At 38.9% G+C, this 21744-nt stretch overlaps 2 protein-coding genes across 6 annotated transcripts in view; one reads left to right on the forward strand and one right to left on the reverse strand.

The window, feature by feature from the left end:
- Positions 1 to 11582: 11582 nt before the first annotated feature.
- Positions 11583 to 21275, reverse strand: TIGD4 (tigger transposable element derived 4). Its single transcript, XM_064585177.1, has 2 exons — positions 20939 to 21275; positions 11583 to 13999 (listed from the first exon to the last, which is right to left on the reverse strand). Exon 2 carries the CDS (start codon positions 13538 to 13540, stop codon positions 12005 to 12007), a length of 1536 nt encoding a protein of 511 aa, XP_064441247.1. The 5' UTR covers positions 13541 to 13999; positions 20939 to 21275; the 3' UTR covers positions 11583 to 12004.
- ARFIP1 (ADP ribosylation factor interacting protein 1) overlaps positions 21239 to 21744 on the forward strand; it is a 127946-nt gene continuing 127440 nt past the window's right edge. The window contains exon 1 of one of the 5 annotated variants that reach the window (XM_045880279.3): positions 21239 to 21594. The gene's annotated coding sequence lies outside the window, so the exon portion shown is untranslated. The remainder of the gene's footprint in view (positions 21595 to 21744) is intronic. The other 4 variants (XM_045880281.3, XM_064585184.1, XM_064585178.1 and 1 more) reach the window with 4 other exon arrangements.

Consider the following 21744-nt stretch of genomic DNA (forward strand, 5'->3'; position numbering starts at 1 on the left):
CACTTATCAAGCTTGACAAGGATTTCTGGAGATGCTCTTGAGCACTTTGAACATCTGGAGCCCTGTAGGAGTGGGACTGCTAAGACATCAAAACGTGTTAGCGTTTTAGCTTGCCTGATTAAAAATGTAGTGTCATAGCCCCTAGGTTCCAGAAAAATCACTAGAAGTACTTAACAGTTTCCCACACAGTGAAACCATTCTTTGGGCAGTTAATTAGGAACTGTGCTTTTTTCCCTAGACTCAAAGAAGGTCTCAAACTGCTCAGCACAGTGTGTCTATTACACACATTATTGAAAGTTAAAAAAAAAAATTTTTTTTTTTGCCTGAACTTGTGGGAAAAATTCTTACAGAAAATAAAAATCAAAGGAACCATCCTCCAACCAGGGGCATTGTGTGAATTTCTTGTTAATTACATATGTTGAAGGTGGAGCAGTGCGAAAAAGTGTGTTCTCAGTGGAAGTGATTTTAGACTTCTACTCCTGTTAATGTGTTCATCATAAAGCAGGGAACGCTGATTCCCAGCTGAGAATATGGTCATGCCGTGACAACAACAGAATTTGGAGAGGACAGCAAAATTCTAAAAATATTTTTTTCTATTTTTTATGCTAAGAAGAGCTGAAGAATAGGATTAAAATACCAAGAAAATACCCAAAATAAAAAATTAGAGGAAAGAACCTTGCCTGTTGTGCTTTATCTGTGCTAAAACATACTTTTTTCTCTTCCTTCTTTTTTTTTTAAGATTTTATTTATTTATTTGAGAGAGAGAGAGAATGAGAGACAGCACAAGAGGGAAGGTCAGAGGGAGAAGCAGACCCCCTGCTGAGCAGGGAGCCTGATGTGGGACTCGATCCCGGGACTCCAGGATCATGACCCGAGCCGAAGGCAGTCGCTTAACCAACTGAGCCACCCAGGCGCCCCTAAGATTTTATTTATTTACTGGACACACACAGAGAGAGAGCACAAGCAGGGGAGCAACAGAGGGAGAGAGAGAAGCAGGCTCCCCACTGAGCAGGGAGCCTGAGATGGGGCTCGATCCCAGGACTCTGAGACCATGACCTGAGCCAAAGGCAGACGCTTAACCAACTGAGCCACCCAGGCACCCCTTTACTCTTCCTCCTTGACTCCCGTACCCCAGTCTGTTATATAGTATAGCATATCTTGTTACTACACTAGATAAGGGGAAATAAAGGAGGGGGACATCATTTATTAGAGAATCATTTTTTTAAATAGACATTTATTTTTCCTTTTGTCATATTTTTTTCTCCTTGGTGTTTTCAAATCCTCCTTTTGAGACTTGAACCTGAAAATAGATAGCTTTTAGGTGGATTACTTATTTCTTTTTTAATAGCATTGAAGATGTGTTATTCTAAGTAAGATGTTAATTCCCAGTGAAGCCATTTGAGGGCATTGACCCAACATAACTCAAGCCGTCCCATGAAAAATCACACCTCAAAGCAGAGATTCAGGAGAACCCTGGCAATTATTCTACCTGTGCTTCCTCATTACACATTATAGCCATCCATATTTCTAGAGAAGTGGCAGAAAGGGAACCAAGAATGTTACAGGAGATTGTTGAAATCTATTTTAGTGTTTTTGTAAAGATGTATGTCTTATAGTATGACCTTACCCGTTTGTTCCATATATTTGTTCTTTCCTCCTAGGTTGTAATTTGTATTATTAGCATAAAGGAAATGGTGTCACTATTTCACCATCCCTAGAGGGGCTGAGACTGGCATTTCTGCTGGGTGATCACCGAGCAAAGTCCTGGCTGCTGTGGTCAGAGGAAGACTTCCCTGAGTAGGTGTTAGGAGGGAGGACGACTGACATAAGCCCGAGGCCCAGGCAATGGACACTGCCCATTCTGGCGCTCACTCCAGTGGGTTCTGCACCTTCTGCATAGGCAACTCAGCTTCCACAGTTCTTGACCTTCAAATGACATCCCTCTCAGTGACCTTGGCTGTCACCTTCCTCATTATCTTGTGGCCGCGTTTATGTCTCTGCTCTCAGGCCTTTGTCTCTTTTCTCCCCACTGCGGCAGGAACTGCTTTTTATCTTGAAAGGAGACTTCATTTCGGTCAAATTCCATTTTCTTGCTAACATTTTGGGTATGTTCCAAGTCCCATTGGCTTGCTTTGGCCTAGGCTTTAGAAGACCAAGATGGGAAGACTTCTTTTCCTTCTACACGTTTTCTTATAAAAAGGAGAGTGAATGCTTACCCAGCCCTGACTACAGGCCAGTCCCTGCAAGGCCTGGTCTCTACCTACCTCACCACAATTTTCTTCACTCTAGATTCTTTCTTTCAATTCCTTAGCCCATTCAGGCTTCTTGCCTTTCAGAGCCTTTGCCCAGAATGGTCTTCTCATCTCCTTTGCCTAGCGAACTCCTACTTACCATTCAAATCTCTGGTCTCAGCTCCTGACATTTCTTCACTGACTCCTCCCTGACCTTAAGACTATGTCAAATTCCCATGTTATATGATTTTAGAGAAGCAGGTGCTGCTCCTTCCGAGTATTTATTGCATTTGCAATGTTGTATGTGTTTGTGTTATTATTTAGCAGTGTCCACCTCCCCGACGAGACCACTGATTCCATAGGGGCTTTTTTCAATCTCACCATTAAATCCTCAGTGCCTAGCCTAAGGAGGGTGATCTTGTGGGATAAAATTAGAGGAAAGAACCTTGCCTGTTGTGCTTTATCTGTGCTAAAACATACTTTTTTAAGTTTTTTCCCTCACTACAATCTTTAGAGTCACTAGGATTGAATCAGTTCTATTTGGAAAACTCCTGGAGTAACTAATTAGGTAAAATTAACCTGGATTTCCTAGGATTTTGTATGATTTCTCTAACAGAGTAAATGAATGTGACAGACAATGATCAGATTTGGAAGAAAAAGTCTCAAAATTGAAGTTCTGTAGCCTAAGTGTAAGTAGATGATGTAAAAGGTTGTTAGCCTTGTAGTAGACTTAAATTGCACACACTACGGTTCAGGAATGCAAAAATAAACCCTTTTGAAAAATAAGCTTTGGGGGGTACCCGTGTGGCTCAGTCAGTTGAGTGTCCAACTCTTGATTTTGGCTTGGGTCATAATCTCAGGTCATGGGATCAAGCCCCATGTTGGGCTGTATACTCAGGGTGGAGTCGGCTTGTCCCTCTCGCTCTCCTCCTCACCCTACTCGTGCTCTCTTTCTCTCTCTCTAAAACAAATAAAATTTTTATAAAAAATAAGCTTTGGGGTACCTGGGTGGCTCAGTGTGTTGAGTGACCGACTCTTGATTTTGGCTCAGGTCATGATCTCAGGGTCATGAGATCAAGCCCTGGGTAGGGCTCCATGCTGGGCATGGAGCCTGCGTGGTAGTCTCTGTCTTCCTCTCCCTCTGCCGCACCCCCTTCCCTGTCCCCAGGCGCATTCACGTCCGTGCTCTCTGTCTCTCAAAAAAACCCACAAAAAACAAAAACCTTTACTTGCCCACAAGTCTCCATTTCCATTCAGTAGCAAAAAAACAACAAACTTAATCTTTCCACAGAAATATAACTGTCTTTTGGTTTAAGACTTAATTTCTTCTTAGAATTTATTCAGACATCATAAGATTTAAACTCCTCCCCAGAATTACCTTTTGGTACAGGTGCAGGAAATTGTTATGAATAACAAAGGTATTACAAAAAGGTAAACTAGTCAATATGGCGGGGGGAGGGGGTGGAGGGGGGAGGGGGGCTTTCTCTTTAGGAAAAATAAGATTAGATCCTTGCCTCTACCACACACAAAATAAATTTAAATATGAAAACAAAACTTGTAAACTAGTAGGAGAAAATACAAAGGAATTATTTCATGGCCTTCAGGAAAGAACAACAAAAAAATAAAATAATTAGTAGAAAGAAAGAAATTAAGAGAGGGTGCCTGGGTGGCTCAGTCATTAAGCATCTGCCTTCAGCTCAGGTCATGATCCCAGGGTCCTGGGATCAAGCCCGCATCAGGCTTCCCACTCAGCGGGAAGCCTGCTTCTCCCTCCCTCACTCCTCCTGCTTGTGTTCCCTCTCTCGCTATGTCCCTCTCTGTCAAATAAATAAAAATAAAATCTTTAAGAAAAAAAAGAAATTAAGTGATCTCTATTTATAAATGATAATGAAATGATCTGACTAGAAAACAGACTTGATTTAATAAGAAACTTGGTAATGTAACTAGGTATAAACCAGTAAAAAATCATTCACTTTTTCTAGTAACAATCAGAAAATTAAAAAGAAAATACTCCATTTGCAGTAGCAACTAAACTATAAAATACTTAGGAATAAATTAAGAAAATAAAGCATATATATGGTAATCTGAAGTAAACATGATAATAGTAATTATGTAAATTGGTAGATATTTGTATTGTATATACTTTCCTATACTTTTTAATTAAAAATTTAAGATTAGAGTGTGTCAAATTAATGATTACTCTCTTGTGATATCACACATGAGTTTTTTTCCCAAGTTTATTGTTGGCTGAATTTACAATAATTTAAGAAATTAATGTAGGTGCATTGCATAAGTCTGAGTCTTGTCATTATTTCGTTTGTTTTGTTTCCTTTTTTGGTAACTAATTTGTCGGTTTAGTTTAATTTGGTAATTAACTGTTCGTTACATGAAGAATATGAAATTCTCTTAAATATTCACTTTTGAGTGTACAAGTGAGGCAATTATCTCTGCAAGAGTTAAGAGGTAACATTCTGGATCTTTTTGGAGGAATGGTTCCTCAACCGGGCAGGTAGTGACAGGAAAGTGGCTCTTAATCTCTCTGCTGAGTTACCTATTTTGCAACGTAGAAAATAAGGTGTGGTATCAGCCAATAATACAGGCAGTGACTTTGCATTAACAAAGAGAGTTCAGTAGCACACAAAGAGGAAGTTAGGGGAAAACAAAACAAAACAAAAACCCGGTCTTTATTATGAATACAGGAAACAAGACTATCAGCACCTTTGCATTTGGTTCTCCAACTGAGCAAATATTTAATATATCGATAGCCTGTTTGTATTTAATAGGTACTGTTGGGGAGAGATATATAAAGGCATTATACAACAGCCCCACCTATTAAAAAAATGACAGTTAAACATGATTTTGTTGGATTTGATGACTAAGAAAAAAATAAGTAAAAGTGGAGTGAAGTGGGGCCCTATCTTTTCAATTTTTTCCCCTGACATATTGGCTATGAGTTCTCTGAACAAGGAAGTTGACTTCTTTGAACTTAAATTGGGCTAATGCATGGAGATGAACATGCAATCTGTAGTACATTAAACCAGCAAATCTAGTTTTTCACCAATTCAATACTATGCTATAGATCCTGTTTCACTTGGCAAAAAAATTTCTAGCCTGGCAGTGGATGATAAGATGTTCAACAAGGAGAATCCGAGGAATAGGAGATTTTAGTTCCAGAATTTGCAAGTCAAATTTAAAAAATATCCGGTTCAGGCAAGCAAATTTGCATATATGTGCAAGTAAAAGAAGTTAAAAAAAGTTTGGACCTTGACATTACAGTCAATATTACATGTATACTTAACCAATTTTCTATTAAAAACAGTTTTCAGTCTTTTTTTTTTTTAAGATTTATTTATTTATTTGAGAGAGACGGGGGTGGGGGGTGGGGAGGCACAGAGGAAGAGGGAGAGAGAAAGAATCTCAAGCAGACTCCTCGCTGAGTGCCGAGCCGTACACAGGGCTCCATCTCACAACCCCGAGATCATGACCTAAGTTGAAATCAAGAGTTCACCACTTAATGGACTGAGCCACCCAGGCACCCCCAAATAGTTTTCAGTCTTGTTTCTGTTTTAAGCTACTATAGGACCAAATCTTTTATCTGCATTCTGAAACATGAAGAGTTGTTCTGAAAGCCTTTTTGTAATCCATTTGGTGATAAAAGCTGACCTGATATGAATTTATTTGGCAATAAAAACTATGAAGCTATTAAGCTATTTATAACCTTTACATATCTGACTTCATATAAATATGCTTCACTGCAGAGTCATTAATGGTTGTGATTGGTTGTGGGGTGCCGCCCTAGTATCTCCTGGGGGTGTTACATAATATGAAGTACTAGGTGGCTCAGGTGGTTAAGCATCTGCCTTCCGCTCAGGTCATGATCTCCACGTCCTGGGATCAAGCCCCATGTCCACCTCCCTGCTCAGTGGGGAGTCTGCTTTTCCCTCTCCCTCTGCCTCTCCCCCTGCTTCTGCACTCTCTTTCTCTCTCTCAAATGAATAAATAAAATCTTTTTAAAAAAGTATACACGTTATCTTTTTAAATCTGATACATTCTTAACTCTGACACATATATGTCCCCAGGGTTTTGGATAAGGGATGATGGGCCTATATACACTGCAACAAACATCCTTAATATTCTTATTTTGTTAGGATAAATTTGTATCATGTACAACATATTTTTAAGTCAGATTTTTTGGGTTTGAATCCTAGTTCTGTTATTTATTAGTTATAGCTATACTTAAATTTTCTTAGCAGTAAAATGGGGATGATAATAAGTTGGAGTTATTCTGAGTATTAACTAACACAGGCAAAACGCTTCAAAGTCTGGTAATTAGTATTTAATATACAGCAACTAAATGTGCCAATTTATATTTCCCACAGCAGTGCACCCATTTCTCTACGTTTTTGTCTACATTTGGTATTACCATTCTTTATAATCTTATCTAATGTGATGGTCCCTCCCCCAAAATATATTCCATTTTTTTTGCTTGCGTTTGATTCCTAGTGATGTTGACAATATTTCCATACTTTATTAGTATTTTTATACTCAACTATTCTTGAGTGTCATAACTTTTAAAGTGTTATGTTTTGTTTTGTTTTTTAAAGATTTTATTTATTTGACAGAGAGAGGGACAGCGAGAGAGGGAACACAAGCAGGGGGAGTGGGAGAGGGAGAAGCAGGCCTCCCGCTCAGCGGAGAGCCGGATGTGGGGCTCGATCCCAAGATCCCAGGATCATGATCTGAGCCGAAGGCAGACACTTAAGGACTGAGCCACCCAGGCGCCCCGAGTGTCACAACTTTTAAAAGATTTTTCTTTTAGTATGTTTTCTAATACTAAAATACTATTTAAAATTTACATTTTTTTACATTTTTTACATTTACATAATTTTCCTAGTATTTTCAAATTTCTGTTCTCCTCTTTTTCTTTCTTCCTTTCCTCCCTTCTTTCTTCATTTTTTTTCTTTCTTGCCTTCTTTCATTTCTTTCAGAGTTTAATCCTTTTAGGATTCATTTTGATGTCTGACTTTTTTTAATCCTATATTGCTCGCCATTTGCCCTAATATCAGTTACTGAATAATCATCTATTTCATCACTGATTGAAAACCATTTTTATCATATGCAAATTGACCTATTAATTCTCTTGCCCACAACATATTGTTTAAAATTCTGTATAGCTCAAATACTCCCTATTTTTATTTTTCAAAATTTTCTGAGATACTGATACATATTTATTCTTACAGACAAAAATCTGAATTATTTTGCAAAACTTTCAACAAACCTGCATTGGGATTTTGATTGGGATTAACTTGGAAAAAATGAATGTATATTTCAATAGTGATTCTTTCCATTTATTCAAGGCCATGAAAAATGTCATGTCTTAAAGTTTTGTAAACTTTAAGGGCATTGCTAATAGCTATAGCTGATTAACAAGTTCTGAAATATACATACCCTTTTAGTTTATAGCAAGTTGGAAACTGATATAGCAAGTCACAAGTTGATTAATATGTGAATACCTGGGGCACCTGGGTGGCTCAGTCGGTTAAGCGACTGCCTTCGGCTCAGTTCATGATCCTGGGGTCCTGGGATCGAGTCCCGCATCGGGCTCCCTGCTCTGCGGGGAGCCTGCTTCTCCCTCTCCCACTCCCCCTGCTTGTGTTCCCTCTCTCGCTGTCTCTCTCTGTCAAATAAATAAATAAAACCTTAAAAAAAAAATACGTGAATACCTTTTTGTGAGACAGAGCGAGAGCTTGAGCAGGGGGAGGGGGCAGAGGGAGAATCTCAAGCAGACTTCATGCTGCTCACAAAGCTGGACCTGGGGCTAGATTTCACGATGCTGAGATCATGACCTGAGCCAAAATCAAGAGTCATATGCTTAACTGACTGAGCCACCTAGGTGCCCCATATGTGAATATCTTTATTGGTACTAGGTAGTTGTTATGGATTGAATGTTTGTCACCCTGGAAATTCATATGTGGAAGCCCTAAGTGTAGTGCTGCTTGAAATGGGGTTTGGGGAGGTAATTAGGATTAGATGAGATAATGAAGATGGGCTCCTCATGACGGAATCAGTACTCTTACAAGAAGAGATGCCAGAGATCTCCCCCCCACACACGCTCCCTGTGATGGCACAAAGAGGTCATGTGAGCATATGGTGAACGGGTGACTATCTGCAGTATTTTGCTGAAGCTTTGCACAAGGAAAAAATGAAGGTTTCTGGGTCACCTTATTCCTTCATTCAAAGTGAAAATGTTTTAGTTCTACAGATTAATTGCGTATTCCTAGAAATGTTGACTTCCCTGTTTTATTGCATAGAGGAATGCCAATGAGAAAACTGTCATTGACGTCTAGTGACCACAAGGCTAATACCTGGGCATATCCGGAAGGAGTAGCACAGAGGCACCTTTCTAGTCATTCTTTGTAGTCAGGGAACACTTTAGAGTTTGCTACATGCATTTGCATGCAAAATTTTCTTTCATCCTCAAAATAAATTCAAATGAAGTGTCAGTCTCATTTTATGGGTAGTACAAACTGAGATTTAGAGAAATGAAATGTCTTTTGCAAGGTAGCATAGAACTAGAGCTAGATTTTTTCATTGAATGAATTTTTTTTCTGAGAATTTACTGTGTGCAAACTATGGTCCCCCAACCTAGACCTTTCTCTCCTCCAGTGGTAGGAATTCTTTTCAGCAACTGTATGGCTTCTTGGCTGCCTTATGCCACGCTGTACTTAGCTAGGTAGCTCTAGGTACCCCCAAAGATCCAGCCCACCACTGGACTCTGAACCTGTTGGCAGATATGGGGTGCTACCTCCCCTGAGGGACAAATCTCTGCCAGTCTCTACTGAGCCAGTGATTGAAAAGGGCTTCTCTTGACATCTGAGGTGTTTGCTTGGGAAGCTGTCTTTCAACTCTCCCTCCCCTATTCTTCTCCTCCTAATTATTCTGCTTTGTATACAGTAAATGGGAGGTTTTACATTTGACCTTAGGTCCAAATGAGAGAAGTCAGGCAGGCAACATAAAACCCTCAGGTCTTGGTTTACTCATTGTCCTACTTTATCCTGAACCAAACCTTTCACTAGTGAAGTGAATCAATGTCCCAAATTCAATATAAGGTTTGATGTTTGTTGAAGTAGACAGAAGGGAAATCATTGTTGCAACAGTAGAAATTTATAAAGCAAGAACAATGAAAATAATATTACAGGGAGCCTGGGTGGCTCAGTTGGTTAAGCGACTGCCTTCGGCTCAGGTCATGATCCTGGAGTCCCGGGATCGAGTCCCGCATCGGGCTCCCTGCTCGGCGGGGAGTCTGCTTCTCCCTCTGACCCTCCTCCCTCTCATGCTCTCTGTCTCTCACTCTCTCTCTCTCTCAAATAAATAAATAAAATCTTTAAAAAAAAATTAAAAAAAAAAAGAAAATAATATTACATTTAACTGAAAAGCAGGTGAATAGTTAAGTGAAGTTCTTTTCTGAAAAGACCAGTGACATTGAGTCCCAGCTTTGTATTAACTGTGTGTGGAGAAGATAAATCAGGAGTGAGGTATGCCGTGATTTTCTGTTCTAGGAAAAGTGAATTAAAAAAATTTTTGTTCTGAAAATTTTTAAATTTATATAGCTTGTAAACTACACAGAAGGGTATACAACATTAACAACTTAAAGTTTATCTTTAAATTTAAATCTGCAGGCATCTTTTTCTTATTCTCTCTAGGAGCCTTCTCTAATTTTATCCCCTTTAGACTTATTATGCCCAGAAATAAAAAATGAATCATGTCACATAGGAGAAAAACCGGTAGGTCCTTTCAGCACTTTGGGCATATTCACGTTTTCAAATATTTTCCTTAGAACTCCACTGGAATCTCTTGTTAGAGTGGTACGGAATTACCAAGCCAGAAAGTCCGAGTGTTGCATTAGTAACAGCGTTCGCAGGAGAGATCTTGGGAACAGAGCTATCAACATAGATTCAGCAAATTCTCGGATATATTTCACCCTCGGGCCTCTAAACTCAAGGGAAAAAAACAACAGCATTTTCTTTCATGGAGTATAGAAAAGCAGCATTGCGGTATATAGTTAGAGGAACACGGGACTAGGGGACAGGGAACTACTGCATTTTGGTTTTGGTTCTGCGATTTTAACCAAATTATTTTTTCAGGTTTCGATTTCCTCATCCATAAAAGTGGAAGTAATAATTCCTATGTCATAGAATATCTGGAATGATTAAATAAAAATATTTGATATCAAAATGATATGAAGTAGAGAAACAAAGAGAAAAGAATTCCTGAAGGCTCGATAGCCAGGTGCTCTAGTTGCAGCTGGGGCTCCTAAGAGAGATTAAGATCCATGATTTAGGTCCACAATTCCAACCACGCTAGAATTTTAAATCAAATCATTAATTAAAACGCTTTCAATTAAGTTTAAGTAACCTATATTTTGCTCTACAAGAAATTTTCTTAATTTGAATATATTTTTAAGGTTTGCCATTACTAAATCTCAAAAGCAGAGTAAATCAACAATGGAAAATAAAAATACTTTCTATAAGTATTTCCTTCCAAATGTGTCTTTTGCTGGCAGACTAATAATTCATAATAAAAATAATCTGTATAACATTTTACACTTTTTCAAAATGCTTTTCAAAGGGTACCCTAAATTATATGTAATATGTTAAATAAGTATGGCTTTTAAAATTTGACAACACCAAAGTCTGACAGGTTATATTTTTCTACTTTTAAAGACTATTCTCTGGATGGTGAGTACATAATTTCATACAGTATTTTAAAAGATTCTATAGACAAAACTTCCTCAAACAGAATTTTAATTCAATATGTTTGCCATTGAATTTGAAAGAAAAAATGATTAAGTATGTCAAAATATGCTGAAAAGACACTCAGTTTTTCCTGAAAATAAAATTCAGTAAAATCAAGAAAATAATGATAGATCAAAAGTTTCAGCTGTTAAAATTAGAAAACTATCTAAGAACCACATAAAACATTTTCTTTTCTAATAACTGCATAGATATCTTCATATATACTTTTCAAGAGTAATCTTATTAAAATATAAATATAAGAGTTCACAAATGTTTCAGTAATAGATTTTTCTATTAAAAACACACATATACATACAGATATTTAGGAAGAATCCATATCATCTTCTGGTTATCGATGACAAAAAGCATCTGATAAGTTAATAGTCTTTCATTTGACCTTCTGAAAGTAGTGAGACATATTTTTAATCACTTTGGTATATAATTGGATCAGATTTTATTTTCAGTACTTTTTCATAATTTCTTCTTAGCAAGATAAGCTAGTTACAAGAAAAATAAAGTAATTTAAAGTTAATACTTGATACAAGGCTAGAATATATGTCTTTATAAAAATAAATATATAATATTTTATTTCCGAAACGAGGTAGATAAAACATTCTAGAACATGATCTGCACTTAAAAAAAAAGAAAATAGCAATCACCAATTCAACCTGTATGAATCAAATAGCTGGAAAGTTTTTTATTTTTGACATCTATACCATATATTTCAGTACAAGGCCTCTGAAATACATTTTCTACTCCCCAAAACCTTACTAAATTGAAATTCATATTTTTCATTTACTTACTCATTACTTAATCTACCTAGGGAACTTTGCTATTCAGGTCAAAGACATATGCAATTAAACCAAAGTTGTTTTTTTTTTTTTTTTTATGTTTAAGTGGTATTTTCCCTTTATATACCTCATATGGTAAAATACATCAGGAAAAGCTATTACTCTCCAGATGTTGTACCACAAATAATTATTTAGATGATGAGTTAATAAAAATTTCAAGGTCTGCTAAAGAATTATGAAGCTCATCATTCATATCTTGACTTCTAAGAAAATTTTTAAGAGTATCTAAAGCAGTTATTGCCTCATTTTTTGATGGCAAAGGGAGTTCAGTTCCTAGAGATCCATCATCATCCTCTTCGTCAGAAGTATAAAATTCAGTTTCATCTGATTTACTTTCTTTGGTCCATACCGAATCACCTTCTGGTGCAGCTTCACATGTCTCCAAATCATCATCGAGGGCAGCATACTCTTCTATAGATAAACCTTCAGGAAATTCCACGCCTGCTGCCTGAGCATGGGCAACCAAATCAAGACCAGTGTCTGTCTCTGCATTTGTCTTGTCACTTTCTCCTTTTTGAGATTTGAATCCTGCCTCTTCATAACTCTTAACAATAGTCTCTGGGGTTACAGCCCTCCAACAAAGGTGCAAAGTATCAACTGCATCGAGTAGAGAAAATGTAAATTCTTTGCTGCCTTCAACAGAGCTTAAAAATTTCTTGATAAGACAATGTCGATATTTGATTTTAAGGCTTTTAATAACACCTTGTTTCATAGCTATAAATTTGGAAGATAAACATGATGGAAAGAACGCTAACTCAATGGACTTTAGGTTCTTTACCTCTGGATGTGAAGGAAAAGAATCAACAAAAATCACCACTCTTCGTTGCTGGACTTGAAATTTCTCATCGAGCTTCCGCATCCATTGTTCAAATACATCTGAGGTCATCCATGCCATTCTGTTAGCTTCATAACACACAGGCAATGATTTTATACCTTTGAAACAATGTGGATTTCTGTTTTTTCCAATGATAAGCAAAGGAAGTTTCTCTGAGCCATCCATGTTCGCCCCAACCACCAGAGTTATTCTGTCTTTGCATAACTTTCCGATTGAGCATGTTTCTCCTTTAAATGCAAACGTATTTGTAGGTAACATTCGATACAGCAGCCCAGTCTCTTTTATATTAAAAACATTTTTAGGATGATAATCATTTAAATAATAAGGAAGTACATTTTGGTGCCAGACAGTTGAAGGGTCTACTGATACACCTGTAGCTTCTACAGGTTGAGCTCTGAATACTAAACCATACCTGGATTTAAAGCGATCCAGCCAACCATTACTGCACTTAAAATCATTATGTCCCAGTTTCAGGGCAAAATCATTAGCTTTTAGACGCAACATTGGACCATTAACTGGTACATTTAGACACTGAGCAATTCGATACCACCTCATTAATGCTTCTTCCAGATCTGTGTAAAAAGCAGTTCTCAGTCTTTTTCTCTTTGGATCAAATCTCAGAGATTCAAAGGCTTCTAGAACTTTGTCTTTATTCTTCATAATAGAAGACAACGAATTTTTCTTTATTCCATATTCAGCTGCAATTTCTGCCTTTTTCTTGCCGCTTTCTACTGCATTTATGATGTCGATCTTTTCTTCAATGGATAAACTTTTCTTTTTCTTCACTGTTACGGGCAGAGCTGAGGCATCCTCGGAAGCTTCTGCCATCTCCACCAGTGCTTATGTAGAGATTGCTTGTCTTTCTGGTGGCTGTTTCTTTAAATTTCTAAAAACTGATAAGTAAATATATTTTCAAAGGTTCTGAGTAAGAAAAATGTTACACACAGCTAGAATATTTTGGAAGAGAAACTTCCTTCCCAGGACCTATGCGGCTCGGTTTATAGTTTATTCAGCGTTCCAGAAGTCAAGCTAAAATAGAAATCTCATTATGTCAAACCTGTCCAGTCCTGCTGATATATTTTTGGAACTTCAATCCTTTAAGATGATCCATTTTATCCATGCGCACATTCAACCTCCTATTAATTCTCCGCAGAAGGCCTCCGAGATAAGAAGGAAAAGCATTCAGTAATTTTCAAGCAAAATGTTACCCATTAATTTCCAAGTCTCTTCAGGGTGGAGAAGAAAGTGGTAGACTGCTTCTAGGACTTGACGGTATATCTTCTGCCTCTTGAAAATAGAAAAAAAAAAAAGAAAAGAAAAGAAGAGAAAAAAAGAAAGCTGTCTTAGCAATGATGTGTCAATTGAATATCAAAAAGAATATTTATACTAATTAGTTATGTTTTTAATAATAATGAAAAGAACGGGAACATGTTTCTGCAAATGTAATAACCAAAGCTTCCAGGAGAAATGCTTACCTCCTAAAGGGCCTCTGTAAAAAGCCCTCTAGCTCTGCTCTGTGCTTTTGAATTCTCGCTTGCTTTCAAATGCTTTGTAATATATACTTCTGAAATAATTCAGGCAAATTTAATCTGTTTTAAAAATGGGTGCTTACCAAAATTAAAGAACTAAAAATGATGCTGCATAGATCTTTGGTGGCTATTTTTCACATGAAGTCACAACTGCCCCCCTCTGACTTCTCTAAAAGAAAAACACAGTCAGACAGTAGTCACAAGGTTCAACTTTTAATAGCACATGGGAGACAGCATCCCCTTTAGAGGAGTCTGGTAGAAAAGGCTTCACTAAAAATCAAATCAAGCAATTCCATTACAAATTTTAAAAATCAAAATATTATTTTATCTAAATGCTTACAAACCTAGTAACTTTTTTTTTTTTTAAAGATTTTATTTATTTATTTGACAGAGAGACACAGTAAGAGAGGGAACACAAGCAGGGGGAGTGGGAGAGAGAGAAGCAGGCTTCCCGCCAAGCAGGGAGCCCCATGCGGGGCTCGATCCCAGGACCCTGGGATCATGACCTGAGCCGAAGGCAGTCGCTTAACGACTGAGCCACCCAGGTGCCCCAAACCTAGTAACTTTGTATTAATTTGACACATTAGCCAGATGCACAGAGGCCAGAAATAATCGACAAAATGTGTAGGAATAAGCAAATGGTTAAGAGGATATAATGCAGAAAAAGACCTAGACTAGAGTAAGAAGGAAAATGACCATGGCTCTTGACGTCTCAGGACCTCCACTTCCTTATCTGTAAAATAAAGGGCTTATCATACCGTAAGGATCTGGGCTTTGGTGTCAGGCACACCTGAGTTGACAAGTGATTCTGCCATTTAAACTTATGTGATCCTGGGTAGTTTACTTAACCATTTGAAGCTTCAGCTTCCTTATTTGTAAAATAGGTGTAACTACAGCACCTACCCCATAGGGTTATTGCACATTCAAGGAGATTCAACAAGCTAGTGTAAAGCACTCAGCACAGCACTTAGCACCTTACAAAGTGTTCAATGAATGTTTGGTGATGATCTCATCATCATTATCCTCTCTCAAATGGCCCCTTGGCTGTGTTGATCTTTATAATTCGAAGATTTTTCAAAATCCTACTTGCAAACAGAAACCAAGAATCCCACTGAAATATATACTGAAAGCAGAGATTCTTTTAAATCAAACAGTACTGTGAGAACAGGCACACGGACCTAGATGGGCTTGCCCCTATCTTCCCAGGTGGCACGTACCCTACGAGAATCTACAAGCTCGGGGCCTACTGCAGGCCAAAGTAACAAGCTAATTTGATGAAGTGTTACTACTGTGTGAAATAATGTGGGCATGATGTTCCTCAGGTTTTTCGCTCTGTCTTCCCAGGTTTCAAGATGTCATGTGCATTTTTTGCACAAAATTTTGGACAAGACTTTTTGTCAAAATTCCTCTGCCTTTGTTGTCTTTTAAAAAGTAATTTTTATCATAGGAATTACAACTAGTAAAGGATTTTTTTGTTGTTGTCACTGTAAAAAAGTCTTAATAATAATTAGGGCTTTAATTTACAAACACCTTTATTTCCTATATTCCAAACAACTCAGGAGGAAGATAAAACTGAATTTCAAAGCTCATATAGTTATAATGCAGTTGAGTGCAGTCCAGAATCCAGGCTTTCTAATGTAAAGTCTACTATTCTTTTCACTTTATTACAGTGTCTTTGAATCACACTGGTGTGGCCTCCTCTGATAACAGTTAGACACTCTATGTTCCCAGCACCAAGCCAAACCAAGGCAGCATTTTCAATGCCTATCTGAATCTAACAAAAACAAAACAAAACAAAACAAAAAACCCAAACAAAACAAAACAAAACAAACAATATCAAGCCTCTACAGCAAAACAGAAGAATAGGCCTTTATGAATTCCGTGAACACAAATAGCAACCATATCTCACTATTAAGTGGGCTGACCTTCCTAAGTAAATAAGCTTTGACCATTCAACTAAAAAACAAACAAAAAAACCTTGCTCACATATGGGACCTCTCTGCACATTTTTCTGTAATTTCCTATAAATCTACAATTACTTCAAAATAAACAGTTTAAAATTATCTTGCTCTTATTAGGAAGATACCAACCTTCAGAAATTGAGGTAGCAAGAACCAATTTTTTAAGAGAAAACCATGCAAAATTACTCCCTAAGAGAAAAAGGGACTCTCCCAACTTCTCTCTCCCTTCTATCTTCTGTTCTTTCCCTTCTTTTCTTCCTTCCTTCTTTTCCTTCTGCCTTATTTCATCATTTGTCAGAAATAACCCTATCATCTCAAATAACAAGGATTATAGAAAAAGTCACTTGTATTTCCTCCCATATAAAGCAATATAATATACACAGAGATTAGTGATTATCTTGATCAAATTGAAAATAATGATATGTTTATTTAGGAAGATACTAGTTGTTTTCTGCGAGTTAACAGTATATATTTCCTTCTAAAACAGTAGTGAAACCTACAATTTTCCATGGTAACATACAATACATCTTTATTCCCAAAACAACCACATGCCTAACGCCAAACCAGACAAGCCAGACTTTTTCCCTAGAAAAGAACAAGGCACCAATACTGCTTAATCAATGAAGTTAACAGTTTCCATTCTCCTACAGTATAATGTCTCGGATATTTCTTGCAGGGAGTAATGGCAGGAGGTAATATTTCTCAGAAGTACCCATTCTCTCAATTAAGATCATTAATCATTCTACTCCCTGAAAATATTACAGCAGAGAAATATTGTACTACATGTTAAATACTATTTTCTCTATGTCAATGGTAAAGCTAACTAAAGAATAAGAATAGGCAAGTCACTAAAAAAAGACTTACCAATTGAACTCCCAAGAAAACAATAGTCAATTCTACTGGTAACAAGAGAAATGTAAATCTTCTTTCAACACAGGATACCTTTTTGCTTTTTGTTTTTGCCTATCAGAATGGCAGTATCTAGTGTTTGCCAGAATGTCATAACATAGTTTGTGAGGAGGTATATAAATTGGTACAAAGCTTATGAAGGACAAATTAGTAATATGATATAAAAGCCTTAAAAATGTGCATAACTTTTACCCAGCAAGTCCATACCTAGGATTTTTATCCCCAAAGAATAATTATAAATATAAAAATAACCTAGCTTACACATGTCTTCATGATCTATTGCTGCATTTAGTAGCTTAAAACAAATACCCATTTATTATCTCACAGTTCTGCAGGCCAGAAATCCAGGTGAGCTCAAATGGATCCTCTGCTTAGGATCTCACAAGGCAGAAATCGAGATGTTAGTTATCTGGAGGCTCTGGGGAAGAATCTGCTTGCAAGTTCATTCAGGTTATTTGCAGAATTCAACTTCTTGTGGTTGGAGGACCGAGGTCCCTGAGTTTTTTGCTGGCCCATCAGCAGAGATTGCTCTCAGCTCCTGGTTCAGGTCCTTGACTGTGGCCCTTTTCATTTCAGCAATAGAGAACCTTCCTCCTGTCAAACCTCTCTTACGCTTCGCATCTCTCTGCCTTCTCTGCTGCACCAGCAAGAGAAAACTCCTTGCTCTTAAAAGGCTCCTGTAGCAATTTAGGCCCATCCAGATTATCTCCCTTTTGATTGATTTAAAGTCAGCTGGCTACGTCTGCAAAATCCCTTGTGCATGTAATACAACATGATGAGAATGATGTCCTATCATGTTCATATGGGAGGGAATTATACAAAGTGAGAATCATTGGAAGTCATCTTAGAATTTTACCATACAACCGTATTCCCCACATTGTTGTTTTATAATTACAGACCAAACAGGAAAGAACCTAAATGTATAAAAAGGACTAAGTAAATAAATTAAGAAATATATATGCTGAAACACTACTGAGCCACTGAAGGAGAATATTTAATAATATGAAGAAAATTCCATAATATCTTAAGTGAAAAAAGCAAAATGCAAAACTGTATGGCAACAAAACCAACATATACTGTAAGTTACACAGGGGCAGAGGCTCATGGCTATTCCTACAGTGCTTAGTGCCCAGCAAACAGTAGGTTCTAAATAACAATTTCTTAAATAAATGTAGGAAAAGTATATATGCATAGAAAAGAAGACATTGACAAAATGTTGAATGTTAATTCTAGATAAAGGAATTATGAAAAACTTCAGTTTTTTTCTCTTTGTAGTCAGAACAATTTCTACTCTTATATTCCACTCAGACTACTATTCACGGGCTTCTTTAAATGTTCCATTTATCAGTATCCTCTAACAAAGGTTTGTTTCCAGAGAATTACACTGTGCAATCATTAACTAAATATGTCTCCATGAAAAGGGAGGTGATGATGGAGAGTGATAAAATTATTGTGACATTACCAGAATTCCCCTAGAAAAGATTTGAAGGTAGCACCTTTTTCTTTCTCTTGAGGAAATACTATTTATATGCAGCATACAGTATTCAACATCTAAAGTGAAGAAAAAAGGTTGCGTGCACATTTAACTCATTCAGAAAGGAATAATATTCCTTAACCTGTTGCCCCCCTTTGTGGTCAATAAATGAAATATAGGCTGTCAGAGTTCCCACAAGCCAAGTGAATAAATAGCACCCGATTTTTCAAAAGCTGAATAATAGCCAATAACAGTACAAAGACAAATTAGTAGATAATCCCCATGTCATAAACATACAGAGAAGACAACTATTACCTTTTTTCTTACCTCTCCAAACATAGATGCCAATTTAAAGAAAAGAAGTAATCTATTCTTTAAGAGAATGAGCAGGCAGAATTCCCCAAACTCTAGGGCAAAGAAAAAAAGAGAGAGGGAAGAAAGAAAGAAAGAAAGAAAGAAAGAAAGAAAGAAAGAAAGATCCCCATCTAAGCAGGTTTAGCTTTAAAATAAGGTCTTTCTGTCAGCATCAAAAATTTCCCCCAAATCAAAAAAAAAATACCAGCTACTGCTTCCTTTTTCCAAAATAAATTACATAGAATTTCACTGTCTTCCATCACCAGCTGAAGCAGCTTCCAGTGTTTTCTTTGAGCCAACCTACATTCTAATTTCCCTTGGGGCAGCAGAAATCATGGGAAGACTAATCCTGTGTGGAGCCTTGCACTATGTATGAGAACTAATCACGTGCAGTACCAGGATCACACCGGACTGAAGTACCTAACATGATTAACGGCACCTTCACCAAACAGAAATTAGCAGGAGTTCCAAGCAGTTTGGAATCCATCTGAATCTCTATCAAAAACATCACCAGCTGCCAAGGAAACTAACCAGCTAAAGACAAATAATTAAAGCAAGTGTCCACCTTTCCAATTTAAGAAACACTTCTGAGTCTAAAAGTTTAATAGTTAGATTAACTCTAATGAAGCTAAGCATCCCCAAACTCAAGAGACACCTGGCAGGAATCCTTAAGGTGCCAGCCAACTCAAACAGTTAAGTACAGATCATTCAAGCACCACTGAGCACTACCATGCTCCTCTTCCTAATTACCCTTCTGAAACTAAGAATACTTGTACTTAGCTGCTCAGTTCCATTCTGTTCCTATACAACAAGAGCAGTAATTATTCTAGATTGGGATCCTTTTCTTATAACTGAGAAGACTAACAGGATGGCTTTGAACAGAAAAGTCCACAGTAGGCTATAGAACTGAAGTTACAGTTTGAGTGAACTGGCATATACATTTGCTCTTCTCTTTTTGTTAAGGACAAAGCCACTTAAGATGAGGGTCCTTTATACACAGATTCATGTTTTGAGACTTCAGTACTGTTTTTGACAGAGGAAGTGTCCTGGAGATCTCAGCCGATAAATAATGTTACTTACTTTTGAAACTTTTGTGTCCTCAGGGGTTTTTACTATTCACGGATATGGGGAAGATATTTGCACAGGGATATATGATTCAGCATGCTGAAACTCCCTAGAATTTGTAAAGGCAAAGGTCTGTCTTTGGGCACTTAGCCATTAAAAATGTCTCATCAGCTAATATGACAAAGGCAGGTGAGAAGTACAGTCTAAAGAAGAGTAAATCCCACACAATGCACTGTTACCCTTCGCATTTCTCCAAGTGAAATGGCGGTAAAAATGAGCATGCAAGGCTTTCAAAGGAAAAACAGTTCAGAACCTTGATGGGAGATGTATGTGGATGGATCAACTGTAGGTACTGTTTGCAAATGAGCTTCAGGTGTGTCTAGCACCACTGTGCAGCCATACATTCCCTCCATTCAGTGCCGGGGGTAGGGATAGTATCCACAGTACAGGTTGGGGTCTCAACTTAGTAAACTACAAAGGGCTCAGAGAGGATTGTTCAGCGGTTTCTGTAGACAGGGCAATGATCTACCTAAGAAGAAATGGGGCGAGCAAATAAAGCAGAACTCAGTCATCTGGATAAAGAAACAGGAGCAGGAAAGAAAATGTATAAGGGGTCCACCGTCGGCGAGCGAGCAGCGCAGAGAGTGATTACAAACAAGAACTCAGGGATGCCAGGCTTGGAGGTCTGGTCTTCTTGAAGGGGGTGGGCGTGAGTGACGTGGCCGGAGTGGGGCGCTCCAAGAACCGGGGAAGCGAGGGTAAGGCGCCCGCATCCCGTCTGTTCCCTTAACCCCGCATTCCCTCCACCCTCCCACCCCCCGCGGGACCGAAACAACCTTCTACGTGCTCTCCAGCAGCTGAGAAAGCTTTGGTTCTCCTGTGATATGCGTGGCGGCGAGCTACGTCCACCTCCACCCTCCCGGCACCGGCTCACCGTCTGCTGGGGGAAGCCTAACGCGTGAAGCTGGGGTGTATGAGTGAGAAAGAAGGGATGCTGAGGGCTCCAGGAGACCTCCGACCACTCAACACCAGGCCCGCGCGCCCTTCTGCAAGCTCCCGGCTCTGGCAGGTGCATTGGGACCCGGGCGCAGACCCCTCTGTGATCCGGCCGCCGCCAGAAAATTACCCGGGCAACAGCACCCGCGGAGCCCCGGATGTGGTTGCTAGGGCCGCAGCGGGAGGGGCGGGGCCAGCCTCCAGGAGAGGGGCGGAGGAGGCCTCAAGGGAGGCGCGTTGGCACCATCGAGATGTGGCTGGGCCGAGCCAGATTGAGGGAGAGAGAGGCCGTCCAGGGCCAAGGACAACGCTACTTCCGGTCTCCTCACTTCCGGCTCCGCCGCTCTCCGTGTTGGTGCTGCAGGCCGGGTTGAGAGGCTGTCGGTCTGAGTGTCCGCGGCGGTTGGTCAGTGTGAAGCCGTGACAGCTGCAGTTGCTCCCCGCCCCCGAGAATCCGAGGTGCGTGGGGGGAGGGGAAGAAGGAAAAGGCCCAGGTCGCGTTTCCGCTCACTTCGTGCCAGGTTTGAGGCGATTCCAGAGAGCCGCGGCAGGGATAATCCTCGACGTGGGAGCCGCCGAGTTCCCCGCAGACAGGTGAGGGCGGAGCCCGCCCGCAGGGAAGGGAGGGGCAGGCTCGTCCGAGGTAGTTGGTGGGGGCGGACACGTTGCCTCTGGAGCTTGCCGTTCCGGACTTTCACTGGACACTTCTGTCCCTAGGCTGTGCCGTATCTGCCCAAGTGTTCG

The sequence above is a fragment of the Mirounga angustirostris genome, unplaced genomic scaffold (assembly GCF_029215605.1).
Source record: "Mirounga angustirostris isolate CCGP_5_RB_7025 unplaced genomic scaffold, mMirAng1.0.hap1 SCAF_2, whole genome shotgun sequence".
Classification (NCBI taxonomy): Eukaryota; Metazoa; Chordata; class Mammalia; order Carnivora; family Phocidae; genus Mirounga; species Mirounga angustirostris.